Genomic DNA, 20,601 nt, shown 5'->3' with positions numbered 1-20,601 from the left:
TTGAGGGGGGCAATTTTAATTTTTTAAAAAAATATACATAAAAAAAAGTAATTGTTTTAAATTGGCTTTGCCTTTGCAATTCGCTACAACCGACTGTGTTTTGAATGCAAGGAGGCACACGAGTCATAACAAATATGTCAAAAATAAGAGGAATGAGCTAACCAGTAAACACCGTGAAGATATTGGGTTTCAAGAGGAGTAATTGTAACATCTCGTACCATCTCACATGGTGTAGTAGTTATGTAAACATCATATATATATATATATATATATATATATGTATATATATATACACACACGTTTTGAAATATATGAACACTGAGAGTTTGCAAAGTAGAGGTCCACAAGAAATCGTTAGACCTAATGAATTGGTAAAAACAAAATCAAACCGTTGGAACAAGCACGAACTGAATTGTCAGTTTGATTCCGATTTAAAAAATAAACAACAATTAATTTACAATTTGGAGTTCATTAAGATCGGACAGGACAGGACCAGACCAATTACTATATATATATATTACAGAATATAATATTAATATTAATATATAAAACAAAAAAACATGATTACACATCTTCTACACATCCAAGTAGAATATATTATGATATTTCTACTCTCATTTTTAAAGTTAATGAGACCTTTAATAGTGTGTTATTATACAAATTTTTTAGAAGGTTCTTGATGCTCAAGAATTGTGGTACAAAGCCGAATCAAATCGATCTTTTACAACTTGATTTAGTTTAATTCCAGTTTTAATTTTCTAAGAACTACTAAGATCACTTTAATTTTGTATCGAACCATGTGCACCTTAATGCAAAGCGCAGACTAAACTATGTGCACCCCAATGCAAAGCGCAGACTTAACGTAACCCTTGAGCCCAAGCCCACGTTCACATTTTGTAACTTTAGTTAAGTTTGGGTTGGATAAATTAAGTAGAGTAAGATTAGTTTCATATTAGAATATTGTCATGCATAGAAGAATTTTAATTTTTTTTTCCTGAATAAAAGAATTATAAATTTGAATGTAACTTTTAAATATATAATATATTTAAAAGTAGAAATATATATATATATATATATAAAGTAGTGGAATGTAATATATCTAATGTATTTATAATTTTTTAACTATATTTAATACTAAGTTTTTAAACATGTATAATATAATATGTATTTGTTTTTTATAAGTATCATTCACTTTATGCTTATCACTGTTACTATTTCTGTCGACTTTCCTAAAATAAAATTTATGTTTGAAAATTTACGAAAAAAAATAAAAAAAATTAAAAAATTATGTTTGCCAGTGGAGGCCTAAGTTCCTAACACTATAGCCAAATCCTGGACCTCATAAATCACGTTAACATTAGGATGCCTGTGCATGTTTGCCACTACAATATGTAAAACCTTAAAATTGATATTCAGCAATACCAGAACACCATAACACAAACCCATGCAGTTCAACTCTTTAAGAAGTAGCCGTGTTTGACATTAATTCATACTTTTTTCTGCTGGCGCACAGTCAATCTTCACTCTTTATTACTGCCGTGACACAATGTTGTCCCTGGATGCACACCAGAATTAGTGACAGTGAAGACGATCCCGGTGGTCCGAATGGCCGTACTCTTACCTTCCATGTACAAAAATGGCATACAAACCCCAAATGTGTTACATATGCTATCAGATATTCTCAATTTCTGACCTTACTCTTGCAGAAGACAAGCTTGAAAATTCAGGCATTTGAGCTCGGTGTTTAAATCGCTTAATGCAAACAATCCAGCAACAATTGCAGTCCAGGATCACCCACGTCAAAATGATCAAATTCAGAGAAAACAGAACCAAAGAGGTAAAACCCTTTTCATTAATTAATTTATTTGTAAAGAACCAATAAATGTATAAATGTTTTCAAAAATTAATAGAAAATCCCCCTCGAAAGGAAGTATAGAGTTATTCTAAGAAATCCAATGTTTTTTTCTTGTCTTTCAACTGTTTCAATTGGTTTTATGCCCCTATGTTTCCCCTATTTTTTCAACAGTTTTTCAGTCCTCACTGCTTCAGCATATATCCCTTGTCTGTCAACTGATTCTATGGCCTCACTGCTTGAGCCCAACATTTCAAGACTGTAATTGCTGGTGCTTTCCATCAATATCATATTGATTTTCTTCTTGAAATCCCCAAATTGTTGGTCGTCGTAATTTGGGTTTTCGAAAGAATTGAAAGATGTGCTGTGTCCAGGTCTAAGTCCGAATTCTAGATCAGTTGGAGAAAAGTCACATTCCAGAGCACGGACTATCTGCATAGTTTGCAACACATTTCCAACCTTTTTTTGTTAGAAGAAAGACACAAATGAGTCAAAAATAATTGTTTTAACATGGTCTGCAAACTTGGCACTCGTAAAACTAGTGAAAGCTAATTTAACATATTTGAAAGCCTGGACCAAAACAACAAAACAGAATGTAACTATCAAAATATGATTATGTCCCCGAGACCCATGTATATCTGAAAAATACAGGATATTGATCCTAATTCCTGACTAACATATTCAAAGAGAGATTCTTTGTGTGGCCTGTTTTACTGTGGGATTTTAGGCAGGGGCGGAGCCAATGTATGAGAAATTTTACATAATGCCCCCCTAACATTTATTCTCTTCATTTTTTCCCTTCTCTTTTCCTCTTCAAATTCCTTGATTTCATTTAAAAAAAATTACATTCCCCTTCTTCAATCAAACCCTAATTTTTTTCCCTTCAAAGTTCTCTCATTTTTTTTTTTTTTTTCCGCTTCTTAAAATTCTTCTTTTTGCACTTATGTTACTTATGTATGATGTATGTACTGCAACATTTTTTTCTCTTTTTATAATTTCATCCATTACTTTCAAAATAAGACAACCCTTATTTATGTTTCTTATACCACTCCTTGATTGTAATTGTATTCAATGCAAAACAAATGGTCCTTCAATCAAATACTTCTGAGTTACCTGGCTCATTCTTGGTCGACGCCATGCTGTTTGGCGCACAGCAGCGGCAGCACAGGTGATCATGCTGGCCATCTCCTTATTATCATAATTTCTTTGCAGCCGTGGATCAACAAGAGTATCAAAATTTCCATCTTCCAAAGCTTGTGCAAGCAAAGGCTTAGCCTATAAGTCAGCAGTTAATTATTTTAAATTTTCTCTTGCACTCAAGTTTTGCAGCCAAAGATGCTCCATGTTTGGGGGAAGAAAAAGGTTGCCAAGAAAAAGGATCACATTGTTTCACATGCCACCAATTTAGTCTCGAGCATGGTTTAGTTTGCATGTTGAGTGTCAAAACAAATCATGGTTTCTCAAGCACACAATCAGAGACGCACATCTAGTGTACAAACCGCTACAAGATGGGCCCTCCTTAGGAAATCAAGTAAATTTTAAACTATTTTGAAATTATTAAAAAATGACTTAAAAAAGTTAAATATAATAGGTGAAATGGGATGTAATAGAAAAGATTAGAGACAGAGAATTCAAGTGGCCGACCCCATTCATATGGGAGCAAAGCAAGGAGGACGATGATGATAATCCAGTTTTTTCAAAAGCAAACATAGCACAAAAAACATATAGTTGTCAAACTAGATAATCCAATATTATTTAATGTCTTTATTTCAAAAAAGGGGGAGGGAATGACATTATTGTTATGCCCAAGACAAATTTGCAAGACAGATTAAGATGCTTCCATAGATTTGGTTCCTAATTCAAGATTTTGTCTAACTACATTAATGACAACATCTAGAACTTGGAAAAGAAACACAATGCTAGTCATGCAAGACAACTTACCCAGTTGACCAAGCTCTCGGCTGTTGAGGATTCTGTTGTGTTGATAGGTCGATGCCCAGTAATAAGCTCCAGAAGCATGACACCATAGGAGAAAACATCGGATTTATCTGAGGCTTTTCCGCTTGTTGCATACTCTGGATCCAGGTAACTGTAAACAAGAAGAAAAAATGTTAGCAAAGAGGCATACTTTTTTAAATAATTAGTGAATGACATGGTGGTCTATCAGGATTTGGCCAATAAGTCAAGGTGGTGCTTAGAAGCAATATCCATACGAACACGCCATAGAGCGGAGAAGAGGGCTTCCCTTAATTTAATTATGTGTGAGGTATCGACTGTCTGCTTCCCGGTCCAAGGCTAAGGCAGTTATAAGCGGATCAACATGGGCACTAAATCGGGAAGTGGCTTTTAGCTCTGATAAACTAAGATATTCAGAAAACAATTTGTACTTTAAAGTGACCACCTATGCATTCTTGTGCTTGAATAATTTTCAATGAGAAGTCGAATGCAACTGGACACTTGCACTGAGTTGTTTAGAAAACCAAATGGACAGATAAACTTAAATACCAATGCATATCAGAAATTTATAATACATGGCAATATTAAGCTACTAACAAAAAGTAGTCCTACCCAAAAGTTCCCACCACTCTTGTGGAGATGTGAGTAATTTGATGATTGGTACCAGAAAAGAACTTGGCAAGTCCAAAATCAGAAACCTGAAGGAAAAAAAATCAACTTCATTAGTTAAAAATAAAGGAACATATAAAACACAAAGGGTCTCAAAACAGGAAGTTGAGAAACCTGAATTGAGAAAGAATCGAATTAATTCTGAAACTGGTCATCTAGAAGCTGAGAAATAGAATTAAAGTTCCATGAGAAAAATTCCCAATTCCTCTTTTGGAGCTTCGACTCTTATATAAAGTTCTTTGTACTAGGGTACTATATCAAAAGCGGTCTGGCCGCTTTAGGATAGACCGCATTCAGTAGCACTCACTCTGAGAGGATGCCGTAGGCAATAATCAACAGTTCACCAAAAGCATGTAAGAGAAAGAATACAACGGCAATAAGTCAGGAGCCTAAAGTCCCACAGTTTGTTAGCTTTAAGACTTTTAGAGGGACAATGGGCAAGAAGATGATCAATACAGAGACAAAAGAACGGCGGTTTGTCTGAATAGGTTGAGTTAGTGATCAAGCTGAGTTAAGGCACACAAGCAAACCAAGAGCTCCTATTTATGCAAACAGATCTAACAATACATATAAGCTAAACATTTCCTCATTTACAACAAGACAACCAAAGTTTATGCAATCATTACAACTAATCAGTGTATGAATCTCATAAACCAAATTTTGTGGGCCATAGCAAAGTATCAAGGAATAATCTTCCTTAACTGGGTCAAGATAAGTTTGAATCACATTAATAGCAAAATCAATATTATGAATTTTACCTTTGCCTGGAAGTTGGAATCAATAAGAATATTAGATGCCTTGATATCACGATGAATGATTGTAGGATCACCTGCAGGAATATATATTATTTCCATGACAAAAAAGATGAACGTATTATTTACAACAAAGTGACCATTTGGAAGGAGGTGGCAACAGAGAAATTCCAGCTCTCCTTCTGTATGTCAGCAGGGACATCAGAAGCATTCCCAGAAGCATAAAAATCAGTAGGTGCTTATGTTTTTACTACCTAGTGATTTGCACAGGGTATATTTGGACTTGCCTCAACCTCCAAAGTGTCTTTAGAGAGACAGAGAGAGAGAGGAACATACAATCCTCATGGAGATATGCCAGTCCTTTTGCTGACCCTATCGCAATTTTCAGTCTTTTTGCCCACTCCATAATAGGTTGGCCTTTTCCTGCAATGCAATTTTTTTGTGATCAAATAACATGATTGGCATCTCTATTTGAAGATTAGAAACAGCATTGTGTAAACTACAACTTCTCAAAAATGAACCAAGAATGTAAATCAATTGATTACTTATTCATTTATGATGAGTTCAGTTTGTTCTTTTAAAAGCTAAGAACTGATGACAAGAGTAACAGATACCATAAAGAGCCAAACATTGACACAATCAGGCAAAGAAAGCTTACAAGATGTTTTCTTCCATTTATTAATATGTTGGTTGGGAAAAAGCACCAAAATGGGATATGTATAAATTGTGCTGTATTAAAGGATCCACCAATTAATAGACCTTAACTTCAAAGACTCTGGATCATTTGAAATTTGTTTTCAGCAATCTAAAAAGAGAAACAAACAACCCAACATAACAGGATTTTTCAGATAATGAAAATTGATTGGTTTGACCTTTTAACATAAAGTTGCTTAATCTTCTGTCCAAAATATTTATACTTAAATAGGTGTCCGTGTTTTCCCAACCAAATAGAATTCAAAGATAATGGTGAAGGAAGAACAAGAGCTCCAGGAAACACTTATTTTTTTATTTTTTTTCCAAAAAATAATTAAACAAAGTAAAAAATTTATGGCAATCTAAGGAGGTATGGACATATTAGATTATCTTACTTTTTAGCATGCTGAACTTATATACTTCTGATTTTATATTTGTAAGCCTTTTGTACCATAACTAAGACACCCACACATAAAGGGCTAGCTCGGTGCACGAGGCTCCCGCCACTGCGGTGTCTAGGGAGGATCATATGTATGCATCCTTATCTCTGCATGTAGAGACGTTTTCGTTTTGAACCATTGACCTCCAGCTCACAACGAAACAACCTTATGCCAGGGCCCACCTTCAAGACACCCACACATCAAAGCATTAAACTTAAGCTATTCTCTTGTAGGAAGAAAAGTATAACAGAAAACTTACCATGTAAATGGAACTGTAAGGTGTCGTTTGGAACAAACTCATAAACAAGCAACCTCTCAGCCCCATAGATGCAGTATCCGAGCAATGAAACAAGATGTTTGTGATGCAGTCGGGTAATTGTCTCAACCTCTGCTCGAAATTCACGCTCCCCCTGCCGGCTTCCCATTTTCAACTGCTTAACTGCAATTTCTTTCCCATTCGGAAGGATTCCTTTGTGGACATACCCAAATCCACCTTCTCCAAGAAGGTTGGCTTGTGAGAAACGATCAGTCGCTGCCACTAATTCTTCATATGTGAAACTACTACTTGAGAAACCAAAAGTAATGGCCCCGTGGGCTTGAGGTGAAAATTGACTGTCAGACCCTGAATTTTGTGAAGAAGCATCTCCAATTGTGCTCATGATAGGAGGTGGAGGAAAGAGCTTTGCTAGCATTGCAGCAACATGAGGCCATGGTGAAAGAATTCTCTTTTTCAAATACTTAGGAAGTACAGCACAACAATTGCCTGAAGCAAGAAAATGTATCAGCACATTCAAGTCCATGCTAATGATGAGTGCCAGTTTCTTACAATCAAAAAGAAAATGTATAGAGCATCAACTAGACATGATTCTTAAAAGAGTGCTCGAGTCTGCTTGAGCCAAAATCACACAGGTTTGAGCATCCTGACCAATTTATATAAGCAATTTATTGCTTATCAATAAAGGGCTAGCCAAGTGCACGAGGCTCCCAAATCCTGCCAATGTCTATCAATACCACAGACTAAAATTGTTGCTGCTGATGGAACACCCAGACTTCATATATAGACATATTCAAATGGGAAACTTAAGACCACTCACAATCAAAGCTATACCATGTTAGACTTCAATACTTTTATTACTTGAATACTGGTCTCTTCTTGGCACATTGAACACAGTTTTGAAAATTAAAATTATCTTTTACAAGTTAATCTCAATTTTCTACAGTATTACACATAATACATATATTTCCCACCAATCCACAGCAACTTAGCACTAATATTTTCTTAAGTTGCAACAAGAAAACCTAATAAAACAAAAGAAAGGCTATCAAACTTAAAATCAATTGCAATATATAATATAATGCGACAATTCAGGTGATAGCATTTAAGCGAGCATGGCTATTATGTTTGATCACTAAATTATAATTTATTCTAACAGAAAATAATAATGTAGCTATCAAACTTAAAATCAACTACAATATATAGCATACTGCAACGATTAAGGTGATATCATTAATCACTTTAGTTGCTTTTCAGTGACCATGATCCAAACAACTATTTTAGGTCTGGTCACTAAATTATACTAGTAATTTTTCTTACAAAAAATTCTAACAAAGCATAACCTAAATAAAATTAATATATAAATGATGAAAGAAAATTAATCTCACCTTTTATTGATGATGATTTGTAACAGTAATCTACATGTCCACTCATTTTCCTTTTTCTGTAACAAATAAACAAATACACAATCCCAACGAATAGAACAATTACACCAAAACCACCCGCAATTCTATTCGTGGAAGAATGTTGTGAATCGATAGTTTTATAGGTGGGAGCAGACGCCGGAGGAAGATTGTTCGCCCCCGCTGAAGTTTCAGAAATCGGCGGAGGTGGAGGAAAGTTGATCTCCATTTTCGGAGGCGGTGGAGAGTTTGATGAAGTCACCCGAGCAGGAGGCTCCGGTGGCGTAATAGTCGGTGCCGGCGGCGGACACAATGAGGACAATCTAATGAATTCGAATAGAGTCATCAACGAAGACATTGTTGATGGAGGCTCAGGTGAATGAAGTAACTGAAATTGATTGTTTGATTATTTATAATACTAGTAGATACTTAGAGATTATTAGTTGATTATCAAAAATACTAAAATTTATATATTGTTAGTGATTACTTATCAATGGATTATCATTTCCTTATCGCCAAGAGACAAATGTAGTAGTGAGATAGATAGTGGTGGCGAAAATGGTTGTGAGAATTTTAAGGGCTCTACATGGTTTCTGAGTAAGACTACTGTGAGGTCGGCCTCACTTAATTATTATAGGCTCTCCTTAAATTAGTTTTTTATTTTTATTTTTATTTTATTTTATTTTTAAATAATAATAAAAATCTGCTCAAATTAGTAAATTACTGCATAATGTTATTCATATTATAATGGTCTAGTGTAGTAAAGGATATATGACATGTTTTTCATTTATTTAGTATTCATCTAAATGTATATCTTTATTGGCGAGGATTAAGTTTATAAATGAATTGTAAAACTAGTTTAGTAAAGATATTAGCATGGGTGTTTTTTTTTTTTTTTTAGGTTCATTTCGCTGAGTTTGGCCAAATATCATATTGAATCATCTTTCAAAAACAAATATCACTCGTATTACAAGTGTTTGATTCGTTTTATACCCATTCTCAAAAGTTAGTTTTCAAGTGTGTCAAGTACCTTTTTATATGTAAAATGACATTGTTACCCTTCTAACTATGTGTTGACTTGAAAAAAAAAAGAAAAAAGAAGGGGGTTTAAAATGACTTGAATACAAAAAACATGAGAAAGTTGTGTTATATGGTCCATTTTTCGATTACAATGTTTTATTATCCTCTAGGCAGATCATTTGGTTCGAACTTATGCCTCACATGGTTCCACCCTTTTGCACAAAGGTTGACTTTATAGGTCGTTGGGCTTTCTGCCGAACTCATTCTTAATTTAACATTGTGACGTGGTTTTGCATTTGGAAATCATCAATTTTAAATTTCTAAACTACTACCACGCAATATAGTGAAGTAGCGATCGTCACAAGAACCATGGTTTTATTTGATTCAAAGCTAATGAACAATTGATGCAGTATAGATAAATTGTTTTGCTTCCTAATTATCAACTAAAGTAAAAACTAATGACAATGCAAGTAAATAAAGATGATAATAGACAAGATATATGCATGGAATCCACCTTAAACTTTGGAATCATATTCTTGTTAACAATTATGGGAAAAACAAGTGTAAATGAATGAACGGTGGCTACAAGCACACAATTGAAATCATTAAGATTTACCATTGTTACCAACAAATATAATCTTAAGCATGATTTGTCTACCTATCTAATTAACATCTAACGTGTTGCACAAATCATTTTACTATCAAATTGATTAATTTTATTAAGTTCCATTGCATAACTATCTTTCTCACAATTAGAAAAAAGAAATGGAGAGGTTGAGATGATACCAAATTAATCAATACACAAGGTGATATAAAGACGTATGTTGAGTATACTTTCAATTATGTGTTTTTTTTTTCTAAATCACATAAATAAATCTATTTAAACTAGGGCTGCAAGTTGGACGGGCTAGCCCAGCCCAACCCAACCCTAACCCAAGAATTTTGAAATTTGGACACACAATTCACAAATCGGGTTCATATTCGGGTTGGGTTTAATTAAAACCCAGATAATTCGGGTTGGGCTCGGGCTCAACCCGAACCCAACCCAAAACCCAAAATTATTATTATTATTATTATTATTATTATTTTTTTCTCTCTGCTCTCTCTTCTTTCTCTTTTTCTTTCTCTCTATTCTTTCTCTCTCTCTCTCTTTGCCCGAATTTTTTTTTTTTTTTCTCTCTTTTCTCTTCTTTCTCTCTCTCTCTCTCTTCTTTCTCTTTCTTCTTTCTCTTTTCTCTGGCCGTCCCTCAGCCGATCCACCGCCGCCGCCCCTCAGCCGTTCCACCGCCGTTGCCGTCACTTCCAAAAATAAAAACAAAACCCATATATACAAGTTAGCAGTTGCAGAGAGAGAGGGGAGCAAGCTTGAGAGTTGAGAGGGGGGGGGGGGGGGGCAAGCTTGAGAGTTGAGAGAAAGCGGCTGAAGCTTGCGAACGGCGAACCCGAACTGGAACAGCCGGCGATGGAAACTGAAACATATGGGTTTTGATTTTTTGAACAATCTGAAATGATCTGAAATATATGGGTTTTGAACTTTTAAAACTCAACCCGTCAACCCGACCCGACCAGCCCGGAAATATTCGGGCTGGGTTTTGATTATAACTCATGTTAGGTACAATTCGGGTTAACCCAACCCAACTCGATTCGAGTTGAGGTTGGGTTGGGACTGGGCTGGGTTGGGCCTGCCCAACTTGTAGCCCTAATTTAAACCGATTATTAGGTTGAGTATTTCCGCACTATATTTATACCACATGTCTTCTCATTAATTCACGGTTTAAGAGAATTTGATTTCGAACAGTCCTTACAACTTGATTGCTTAGCAAGTAGCAAATGAACTCCCACCACTATTTATAAGTTGTACTCTTACAATGGATTGCCAAGATATTTACCAGTATCCTCCATCCAAAAAAAATTAGATTATAGAATTCTCTAACAATATGTATGACATTTCTATATGATGCTATATTACTCTAGAGATTTGTAAGCTACACGATACAAATTACACAAGTGAATAAAAGTATAGAATTTCCCGACTATGCAAACTACTCATGTCATCATTGTGTTTGTGCATTTACATGGCATAACCTTTCACGACCTAAAATTTAGGTGTAGCATGACATAATTCATTTGGACTTTTAAACAATTTGTGAACTTTGAATACACACAATTGCTTACAAATCACATATATGAGTTACATATTTCTGGATAATTTAATTTTGTGTCAAAATTTAAATAAATTAATTGTTTATCTAATTAATTGTGTTTGAGAATATCATTGAAAATGATAAAAACCACTAAAAGAGATAAATTTTAACTACAAGAATATCACTTATCAGTAAATATTAGACACTTAAAATTTAAAAAAATTATAAAAACATATTTATTTTGTAATTACCACTTAAAAGTTTCAACATTTAAAGTTTTTAGCACTTAAAATTGGAACTGGAATTTCAATGAATATGCTCAAAATTAAAAATAAATTAAAAATATTTAATTTTTAATTATCACTTAAAAACCCTTTTTTTTTATTATTTTTTTCAGTTCTTCATTTTCAGTTTTATCAAATATCTTGAATATATTGACCCCACTCCCTCTTCCTTTCCCTCTCCGTTCCTTTTTCCCATCTCTCCTCTTTCGTATCCAAACATGGTATAGGCATCCAATCCATTTCGCCCCGCTGCCCTCATTTCATGAATAAACGGAGTCCCACCGCCAGATAGGAGCTAGAGAGAGTGGACACGGACAGGGCTTCAGAACATAACTCCATGGCGTTTTAAATTCTAACAGATACATATTTAGAGAGAGAAAGAGAGACAGCAGCAGAGATGTTTCTCACTCAACTCCCGAAATTTCCCTCTCAATTCCATTTCTTCACCCCACCACCTGTTCTCTACACCTATCTCTTCTTTTCCACCAAATCTAAACTACCCATCTCCGCCACACTCTCCTCCACACCCAAAATCAGTCCAATTTCTCATTTCTCTTCAACACCAACCCTTCTTTCCCTTTCCTCACAGACCGAACTCCAAACCCCCCAAAATCTCCCAAACCCAGAAGAGACCCCCACTGAAATTTCGCTAGAAAAGCTCTTCGTCCCTCCTGAAACTGATATTTCATCTGAAAATACATCACTGAGTACAAGAATCTTGAAGGGTTCGAATATAGTGCTCAGTAGGTATGCCAGAGATGCTCAAGTGATGCAAGCAGAGTTCGTGAAGAGCAGTGTGCGGACTGAGGATTGTCCCTCTGATGGGTGGCCGGAGTTTGCACTCGTCGGGCGGTCCAATGTCGGCAAGTCGTCGCTGCTCAATTCGCTTGTGAGGCGGAAAAAGCTAGCTCTCACGTCGAAGAAGCCCGGTATCAACGTTGTCTTATTCTTTTCTGTAGTTACAACCTCACGTTATATCAATTAATTGTCTTAATTCAGTATGTGATGGCTCATTGTTTTGTCTTCTTTTGTTGATTCTATATGTTGTGAGTTGATTTGCTTAATATGTGGTGAATAATCTTGTAACAAAAATGCACAGAAAGCTAGCTATGCATTTTTAAATTTGCTTCTGGCAGATGTTAGAAAACATTAATCAGTTTGTTATTATTATTTTTTGCTTTAAGATTAAATTTTTTAGGAAGTTTATGGCATGGAATTCTTGTGAGGCGGATTGCTTTCATGTCAAAGAAGTCCAGTATCAATGTGTTCTGATTCGTTTCTTTAGTTACTAATTACATGTTATGTCAATTAATTGGCTTAATTTATTATGTGGATGCCTCATTGTTTTGTTTTGTTTTCTTAGTTCTTTATGTTTTGAGTTGATTTGCTTAATATGTGGTGAACCATATAACAAAGATGTATGGGAAGTAGGCTTGGCTATGCATTCACAGATTTGGTTCTGGAAGATGTTAGAAAACTTTTAGTAGCTTGTTGTTATTATTATTTTTTCTTTTAGCTTGTTGTTATTATTATTTTTTCTTTTGCTAGAATTAGAAATTGATGGTGAAGTACTTTAGACTTGTTAGCTTGGTAGGCAGTATGTATAAGCTAATAGCTAAACCTCTAGTCTTGCGGGCTATGGATAGTGTTTTGGTGTGTTTTTTGTTATGCGAAGCACCCCAATTGAGATATTGTTTTGGTGTGTTTCAAGGCTATTTCGGGGCTGAAGATCAACATAGGAAAGAGTGAGATTGCGACGATAGGGGAAGTGGGAGGGATCGACTCTTTTGCTGACATCTTAGGTTTTGGTGTTGGGGTTTTCCGGTGGTATACTTGGATCTCCCATTGGACATGTCATCAAGGAGATGGTCGTCATGGACTCAGGTGGTGGATCAATTTGAGAGGAGGTTTATGGGTTGAAAGAAACAGTATCTTTAGAAAGGAGGCCTGCTAATCCTTTTGAAGAGTACCATATCGAGTCTTTCAAATTACTTTCTTTCCTTAATTTCTCTCTCTGCTACAGTTGTGAAGAGGATCGAACAGTTGCAACAGAATTTCCTTTGGGGTGGTATGGGGGAGGAGTTTAAGTATCACCTCGTGAGATGGGATCAGATTTGCAGACCTATCCAAGTAGGGGGCTTGAGCATCTGTAGATTGACTCTGTTCAATAGAGCTTTGTTGTAAAAGTGGTTGTGGAGATTTGGGGTAGAAAGGGATAGTTTGTGGAGGAGGGTTATTCGATACAAGTTCGGGGAGTCTAGAGGTGGTTAGTGCTTGTTCGAGGTAAAATCTTCGGCAGGAGTAGGTCTTTCGAAATTTATTAGGAAGGCTTAGGATGAAATTTCGAAGCACATCTAATTTAGGGTAGGGGTGGGAGACAGGTCAGATTCTGGGTGGAACCGTGGTGTGGGGATAGACCTTTGGAGAGGGCTTTCCCTAGGATTTTCAAGACGGGTGGATTGACAGGCGATGGTGGACGATTGCTATCATCTTGATTGTGGGAGTGTCACTTGCGATGTGCAGTTTGAGAGGTCGCCACAGGATTGAGAGTTGGGGGATGCTATGGAGTTTTTGGTATTCTTATATAGACAATGTTTGTGGGGATGTTATGGATTAGTGGTCGTTGTCGGGATCATGTCATGGGAAGTTTGAGTTGATATCTTTCTACAACAGACTTTCATTGTTCAAGGACCTTTATTTCCATGGAAGGCTATTTGGGGCACCAAAGCCCCTTTAACAGTGGATTTTTTTCGATTGGACAACAGTCTTGATAGGATTTTGATGATTACCTCTGATCATCATCAATCGGTGCTATGTGTGCAAGAGAGACGAAGGATTAGTGGATCACCTTCTTCTATATTGTCCCGTGGCTAGAAAGGTTGGGCCATGTTATGCACCATCTTGGATGCAACTTCATACCAGGTTTCGCAAAAAGTATGCTAGAGACTTGGAGCGGATGCTTAGTTGAATCCCAAGCTAGAGATGCGTGGCGAGTCGCCCCCTTGTGCTTAAGGTGGGCCTTGTGGTGAGAAAGAAATAGGAGGTCTTTTGATGGGGTTGAGTGCCCGATATGGGGAATGAAATGCTTTTTCTTAGTTTAGGAAGAAATTGTAAATCATTATAGCTTTTATTGTCTTTTGTGGATGGGTTGGTGTATAACTTTTGGCTTTTCTTTTGTATATGGGATGCACTCCCCTTTTAAACGATCTTCTATGAATTCTAACTCATAAAAAAAAAATATAACAACAACAAAGCCTTCTTCCAATTACTTTTTGATCGGCTACATGAATTCTATGTTTCAATTCTGCTATAGTTCAGGCCATAGTTACAGTCAATCCACATGCTATCATATCTTTATTTACTAACTCCATCCACATTAACTTCGGTCTTCCTCTTTCTCTTCCTCTTCCCTTGGTATTTCCCTCAATGTGGAATATGTCACTTTTCCTAACCGGGGCATTTAAATGTCATCTTTGCGCATGTCAAAACCATCTGAACCGATTTTCTCCCATTTTATCTTGAATTGGTGATACTCCAACCATCTTCCGAATTTGATCATTTCTAATTCTATCCTTTGTAGTCTTACTGCACATCCATCCCAACATTCACATTTCTGTCACTCACTTTATGCAAATGTTGTTTCCTAGCTGCCCAACATTCGGTACCATAAAATATGGTTGGTCTAATAGTTGTTCAACATAATTTCCCTTTCAATCATAAGGGGATACACTTATCACACAATATACTAGATACACTCCTCCATTTAACCCATCATGCCTTGATTCTATGATTAACATCGTCTCCAATTTCTCCCTCATTTTGAATAATTGAGCCTAGATAACGAAAATGTTCACTTTTCTGTACCTATTGATTCTTAATCCTCACTACATCCTCATTTATCTTTCTAGATTTACTAAAGCTACATTCTATATATTCAATTTATTTTGACTTATCCTAAACCCTTTTTGTTCTAAAGCTTCTCTTCAGACCTCTAATTTGGCATTTTCTTCTCTAGTCTCGTCAACTAATACAATATCATTGGCAAATAACATATACAACAGAACTTATATAAAATATATATTTTATTCATTTATTTATTTTTTTTTTTATGGTTTTGGAGCACAAGATAAATACTAATTTCAAATACTTTAAGATTTAAAATTTTAGTAAGTTTATGACATAGTTTTAGTACGTGTTGTGTTAAATAGTCAATAGCAATTTGTTGTTTTGCACGTTTGAGTACGTCTCAATGTAAATAGTGATAGCTAAAGGTTTGTATGTTAATAAGGTGGATGTATTGGGTTGAGTTAGAGTAGATTGTAACATTTGAAGACAAGTTGATGTTACTTACCAGGAAAGAGCTTAGTACCATTGGCTTTAAGAGAAGTTGATGTTTTTGTAATGGTAGAGGTTAGGGTCATTAATGTTCAGAGGAAATGTTGTACAACACCAACACTCATATTCTTACTTTTAGCTCTACCGGCACTTATGGGTTACAAATGAGGCCCTTACTATTTTATATAGGCATCCTCGTCGGTCCTCCCTAATGGATGGTTAGGATGGACTACAATCAATGGTTAAGATTTGCTCTCTAGAACAATTTTCTAAAATATTTAGATATTTACAACTCTACATCACTCTCTACTTCTCTAAAATATTTTCTATTCAACATATTACTATAACTTTCTCGAATCGTCCAATGCTCCACAACTCTCTACCCAAGTGTGGAAGACTCTAGAACCCACTCTCCACATATGTCAAGTAGACGCCATGCAAAGTAATGTTAAAATCAAGTGACACCTTTTTTTTTTTTTTTTTTCTGTCCTTATTTCTTTCTTGTCCATCCCAACTTAAGGAGGAAATTTTTTCTTGCCTTAGGAATAATTGTTTTTGCCTTCCTATCTCCCTTCATTGAATATTGTATTTATTGAGTTTGAGTAGGATGGATTATATTCATTCAATATAAAACACTAACATTTTATTTATTGTCCAGATTTCCCTTACAGAACCTCTTCTAGCTCATTAATTTATAATGTGAGGAGAGAGATTCCATTCGGCTACCGAACATTTGTGTGAAAGAGTGTCAATGATGCTAGTGAAGGATGAAACGCTCAATAAAATTGAATCCATTATGAACTGTTGGATGGAATGGACATCATAACAAACAATCATTTCTTCCTAACCAATTATGGTTGGTTGTAGCTACAAGAACCAGCTTGTTCAGTAAAACCGTGAAGCTTAAATTGGGCTCATTGGATCAATATATCCTGACTTTTCTAGAAGTACTTAAATAGTGGTGATATGCTTAAAGCCATTTCTCCATTTGCTGAAATTTTAAATGAGACTGTTGGAAACATGAAAGCTTCAGAGTAGTAATGATGAGATTTTGTAACCATAGCACTTTTTGTTGTTTGGATGACTACATTGTTGCCTTTCTATGGACTCACTTCAAATTATGAAGAATTAATTTTCTTCTCTCTTAGTGATGTTCATGAAAGAGTACACGAAATGCTTTATAAGTTTGTATAATTAGGTAATTTCATTTTCAGTTTGCTCTTTAATTTCATGAAAAAGAACTGAAGATAAATATTTGTCGGCTTTTTACTTGCAGGGAAGACACAATGCATCAATCATTTCCGGATTAATGATAGTTGGTACCTGGTTGATTTGCCTGGATATGGGTATGGCTTTGATTATGAATGTTACATTGTCTGGAAGATGTTAGCATGATCATTAAAATACAAGAGAAATATTAATTTTGCTAACTTAGCATTTAGTGATTCCCCCACCCAATAAGGAGAATTCAGTGATTATTGTGCCTGGTATTTTAACTAACTTTCAACTAGTCGAACCTTCAGGGAGCGGAAAACTTCCAATAAAGTTGGATTTGATACTCTCCAACTTACCGGTTTCCACTATGGTATTTATACTTGCCTGAAATAAATCTAAAATTGTGCATAAATTCCATTTCTTTTTTCCCTATTTGTAAAAAAATGTGCAAAATTTAGCAAATCAAAATTACTGGAAGGTTTGAGATTCTAAAGAATTGTGTATGTTTTTATTTTGAATCAAGTTCTTGAAGTCCCATGCTTAGATTGACTTTTCCCCTGTTATTTCTCCTGCTTTGACATCTATTTTGTTTGTCAAGATAAGACTTCAAGGGACATTCTTTATGTTTATTTTCAAGATTGAAAACAAAGAATTTTGATTTCTAACTGAAATAATTTAACAATTTATTTGTTAACGATCAATATCATATTTTTTCCAGCTAATTGATACCTGGAAATGTTCTTAGCCTTCTGGTTGCAGGTTCAATCTACTCTTATAATCATTCATTGCTTCTTGCCCATTATGTTTTATATATATTTTATATTTTTTTTATTTTATAAGTCGATTTCATACATGTGAAATACTCAACAATGTCGTCCTCTCAGTTGGGTTATATTAGTGTGCCGTCTGTAAGACTATAACAAGTTTATTAGAAACTCTTCCGTGTTAATTCATACTACAAGACATATAGAACTCTATTAAGTTTGTCATCAGTTTTTTTTTTTCAGTTCTAAATGAAATGTGGTTATGAGGTTGATTTTCGAAAGGAAGAACAAAGATGGCTAGAAAACAGTGCTGAACCTAATTAGTCCCTTTCTTAAATAGTCTAAATTATTATTATTATTTTATTTTATTTTATTTTTTTGTGTTATTTCTTTTCTTCTCACTCTTTCTGTCATAAAGTTTTTGGTTGTCACAATGCTATCACTTAATTGGTTTGTAATGACATTTGTTGGTTTAACTTCATTTCATTCAGTTTAACCAAATCTTTTGTGGGCTTGTGAGTTGCAAGATATGATAGCTCGTGGTTTAACTGAGGATTTGGTCCTAAGTAGAGTAGAATGACAAAATAGGATCCATGAAATCATTCCCAAATAGCTGGAAAAAATGATTTGTTGAGTTGAGTTCTAATGATTCCTATGGTTTACTACTACAATATTTGTATCTACATTGAACAGGTATGCATCGGCACCACAGGACCTCCGAAAAGATTGGGAAAAGTTCACTAAAGATTATTTCCTAAATCGTCCGACTTTGGTCTCAGTATTCCTTCTCGTAGATGCTAGCATTCCTGTGAAACCGATTGATCTTGAATATGCAAGTTGGCTGGGTCAAAATAAGGTAATTTCTTTTCTTTTATTTGTTTAGAAACCAAAAAAATAAGTTACTTTGGGCCAAGAACATGGAATCGAGTTAGAGAGCAGTCACCTCATGCAAAATAATGCTGAAGGTTAGGTCTATCTCTAGTTCTTCCCTCCCAGCGTCTTGCATAGGTGGGGTCAAACATTAGGTAATGGCCTTCTAGAGAAAAAGATTGAGTGGGTCTTGTTTACATCTTTCCTTTTTTGGCCTTGCCCTAGATATATCAGCTGGATATTGCTATCTGTCTACGATTTCAAATGTTGTTTGCATCCATCATTTCTATTTTGTTCTCGGTGTTTTTCACCCCTTTCTTCTACTCTGACCAAGTTGTTGTAGGGATGGTTTCTGGAAAAAGTTTGGTAGGGCTGTGCTTAGCCAAAAGTGGTTGGTTAGAACGTTTCAACGCATGTCTCAAAATTCAAAAAATGCATGGAGTTATACTCTTTATTGAGTTGGCTATTCTTGTACAGGCCGTTGAACAATACCCTGTGCATTCAGTTTCTTGGATAAGCATCTTGATCATGATTTCCTCTTGTTGAACAATACTATCCTCTCCTCAATGGTGTTGGGTTGTAGCGGAAAATGTACTGAACCTAATTTGTTTGCTTTCAGATTCCCATGACGTTAATCTTTACCAAATGTGACAAGCGAAAAAAGAAAAAGAATGGAGGGAAAAGACCTGAAGAAAATGCGCAGGATTTTCAGGAGTTGATACGCGACTTCTTCCAAACAACACCGCCTTGGATTATGACCAGCAGTGTCACCAATCAAGGTCGAGATGAGATACTATTGCACATGGCTCAGCTTCGGAACTACTGGCTCAAACATTAACAGAAATACAGATCCACGCCTGTGTGTCTTTCCTATTAGGTGCATTTAGTATGTGTTCGAATACTTTTAGCAACTGTGGTTTATAATTGTTGTAAGCGTGAGCAATCAAAAATTTCAAGATAGCTCAAAACCGATACTAATTTTGAAGTTCTGTTACAGGAGGAAAAACATGAAGCCTTCGGATCAAGCTAGAGTGAAGTGCATCATACGTTTGGACCAGTTCAAACATAGACAAGGCGGCGAAAAACCACTAGAAGGGCTTGATTTCGAAGTGAACTTAAAAGGTTACAATGTGCTAGTTAAAAATTTTGTTGTAAAAAAAAACACAGTTTATCTGGTAGTATTGTTTGTGTTGCAATTGCATGGGAACGTTTAGTTCCAAAGGCTGAACGGTTCTCTGGCAAATAAAAAAGAATGAAATTCTGGCTGCGTTGTTTGTATCGGAATTGAATTAATTTTGTATTATGAAATTTATCGATTTCAAAGTAAGACTTGTGTTAACAATGTCACAAATCAATTTGAATTTATTTTGCATAAGTCAACACCTACTTGTTATGTTATGGAACTAGCGTAGAGGTATACGTATGGGCATAGAAAGAACATAGATTTTCAGACTTGGGTAAAACATTTGACAGGTCTGTTTTGTTTTGTTCTGTTTTGAAACAAAACCTGGCAAATAGTACGAGCACTCATTTTGCATAATGAGTAAGTCAACCATCAATTTTCTTGACCTTAGAGAAATAATATAGTGGGTGTAACCATAAAATGTCAACCAAAAGAACAGTATAGTTATAGGATAAAAGGTTAAATTTGTGAAATTAACCTCACAAAATCTCATCAATTATTACTGCAACATCACAACACCATTTTTTTGTTGATCGAACTACCCCAAAAAGACGGGATGCAAAAGAGTGAACTAAAAAAACCACAACAATATCTGTTTTTTTTTTTTTTTTTTTTCCTCCTTTGTGCGTGTGTTGGCTACGAATGAAATAATATAAAATACATATCAACTTCACATTAATCAATAAAATCATTTAGAATTATTTGAATTGAGCTTTCTTGTCTTTTAGCAATTTCACTTTTTTTTCC

At 35.2% G+C, this 20,601-nt stretch overlaps 2 protein-coding genes across 3 annotated transcripts; one reads left to right on the top strand and one right to left on the bottom strand.

The window, feature by feature from the left end:
* Positions 1 to 1,186: 1,186 nt before the first annotated feature.
* On the bottom strand, positions 1,187 to 8,579 carry LOC132286362 (proline-rich receptor-like protein kinase PERK1). The gene is made up of 8 exons (XM_059788689.1): positions 8,025 to 8,579; positions 6,622 to 7,125; positions 5,566 to 5,652; positions 5,236 to 5,306; positions 4,421 to 4,506; positions 3,794 to 3,941; positions 2,966 to 3,127; positions 1,187 to 2,284 (listed from the first exon to the last, which is right to left on the bottom strand). The coding sequence occupies exons 1-8, from the start codon at positions 8,395 to 8,397 to the stop codon at positions 2,012 to 2,014; spliced, it is 1,704 nt and encodes a 567-aa protein (XP_059644672.1). The 5' UTR covers positions 8,398 to 8,579; the 3' UTR covers positions 1,187 to 2,011.
* Positions 8,580 to 11,658: 3,079 nt separating this feature from the next.
* Positions 11,659 to 19,998, top strand: LOC132286980 (GTP-binding protein At2g22870). Of its 2 annotated transcripts, none has more exons than XM_059789429.1 (5): positions 11,659 to 12,416; positions 17,099 to 17,168; positions 18,495 to 18,657; positions 19,291 to 19,548; positions 19,669 to 19,998. In XM_059789429.1, exons 1-4 carry the CDS (start codon positions 11,885 to 11,887, stop codon positions 19,507 to 19,509), a joined length of 984 nt encoding a protein of 327 aa, XP_059645412.1. In that variant the 5' UTR covers positions 11,659 to 11,884; the 3' UTR covers positions 19,510 to 19,548; positions 19,669 to 19,998. The 2 variants fall into 2 exon arrangements, with proteins under 2 accessions (XP_059645412.1, XP_059645413.1); XM_059789430.1 differs by having other exon boundaries at positions 19,291 to 19,557.
* Positions 19,999 to 20,601: the final 603 nt, after the last annotated feature.

This window comes from Cornus florida, unplaced genomic scaffold (assembly GCF_030987335.1).
Source record: "Cornus florida cultivar Cherokee Brave unplaced genomic scaffold, ASM3098733v1 CherokeeBrave_3.0.0_Hap2_Chr11, whole genome shotgun sequence".
In the NCBI taxonomy this organism is placed as follows: domain Eukaryota; kingdom Viridiplantae; phylum Streptophyta; class Magnoliopsida; order Cornales; family Cornaceae; genus Cornus; species Cornus florida.
This window is presented reverse-complemented; position numbering and strand designations above follow the sequence as displayed.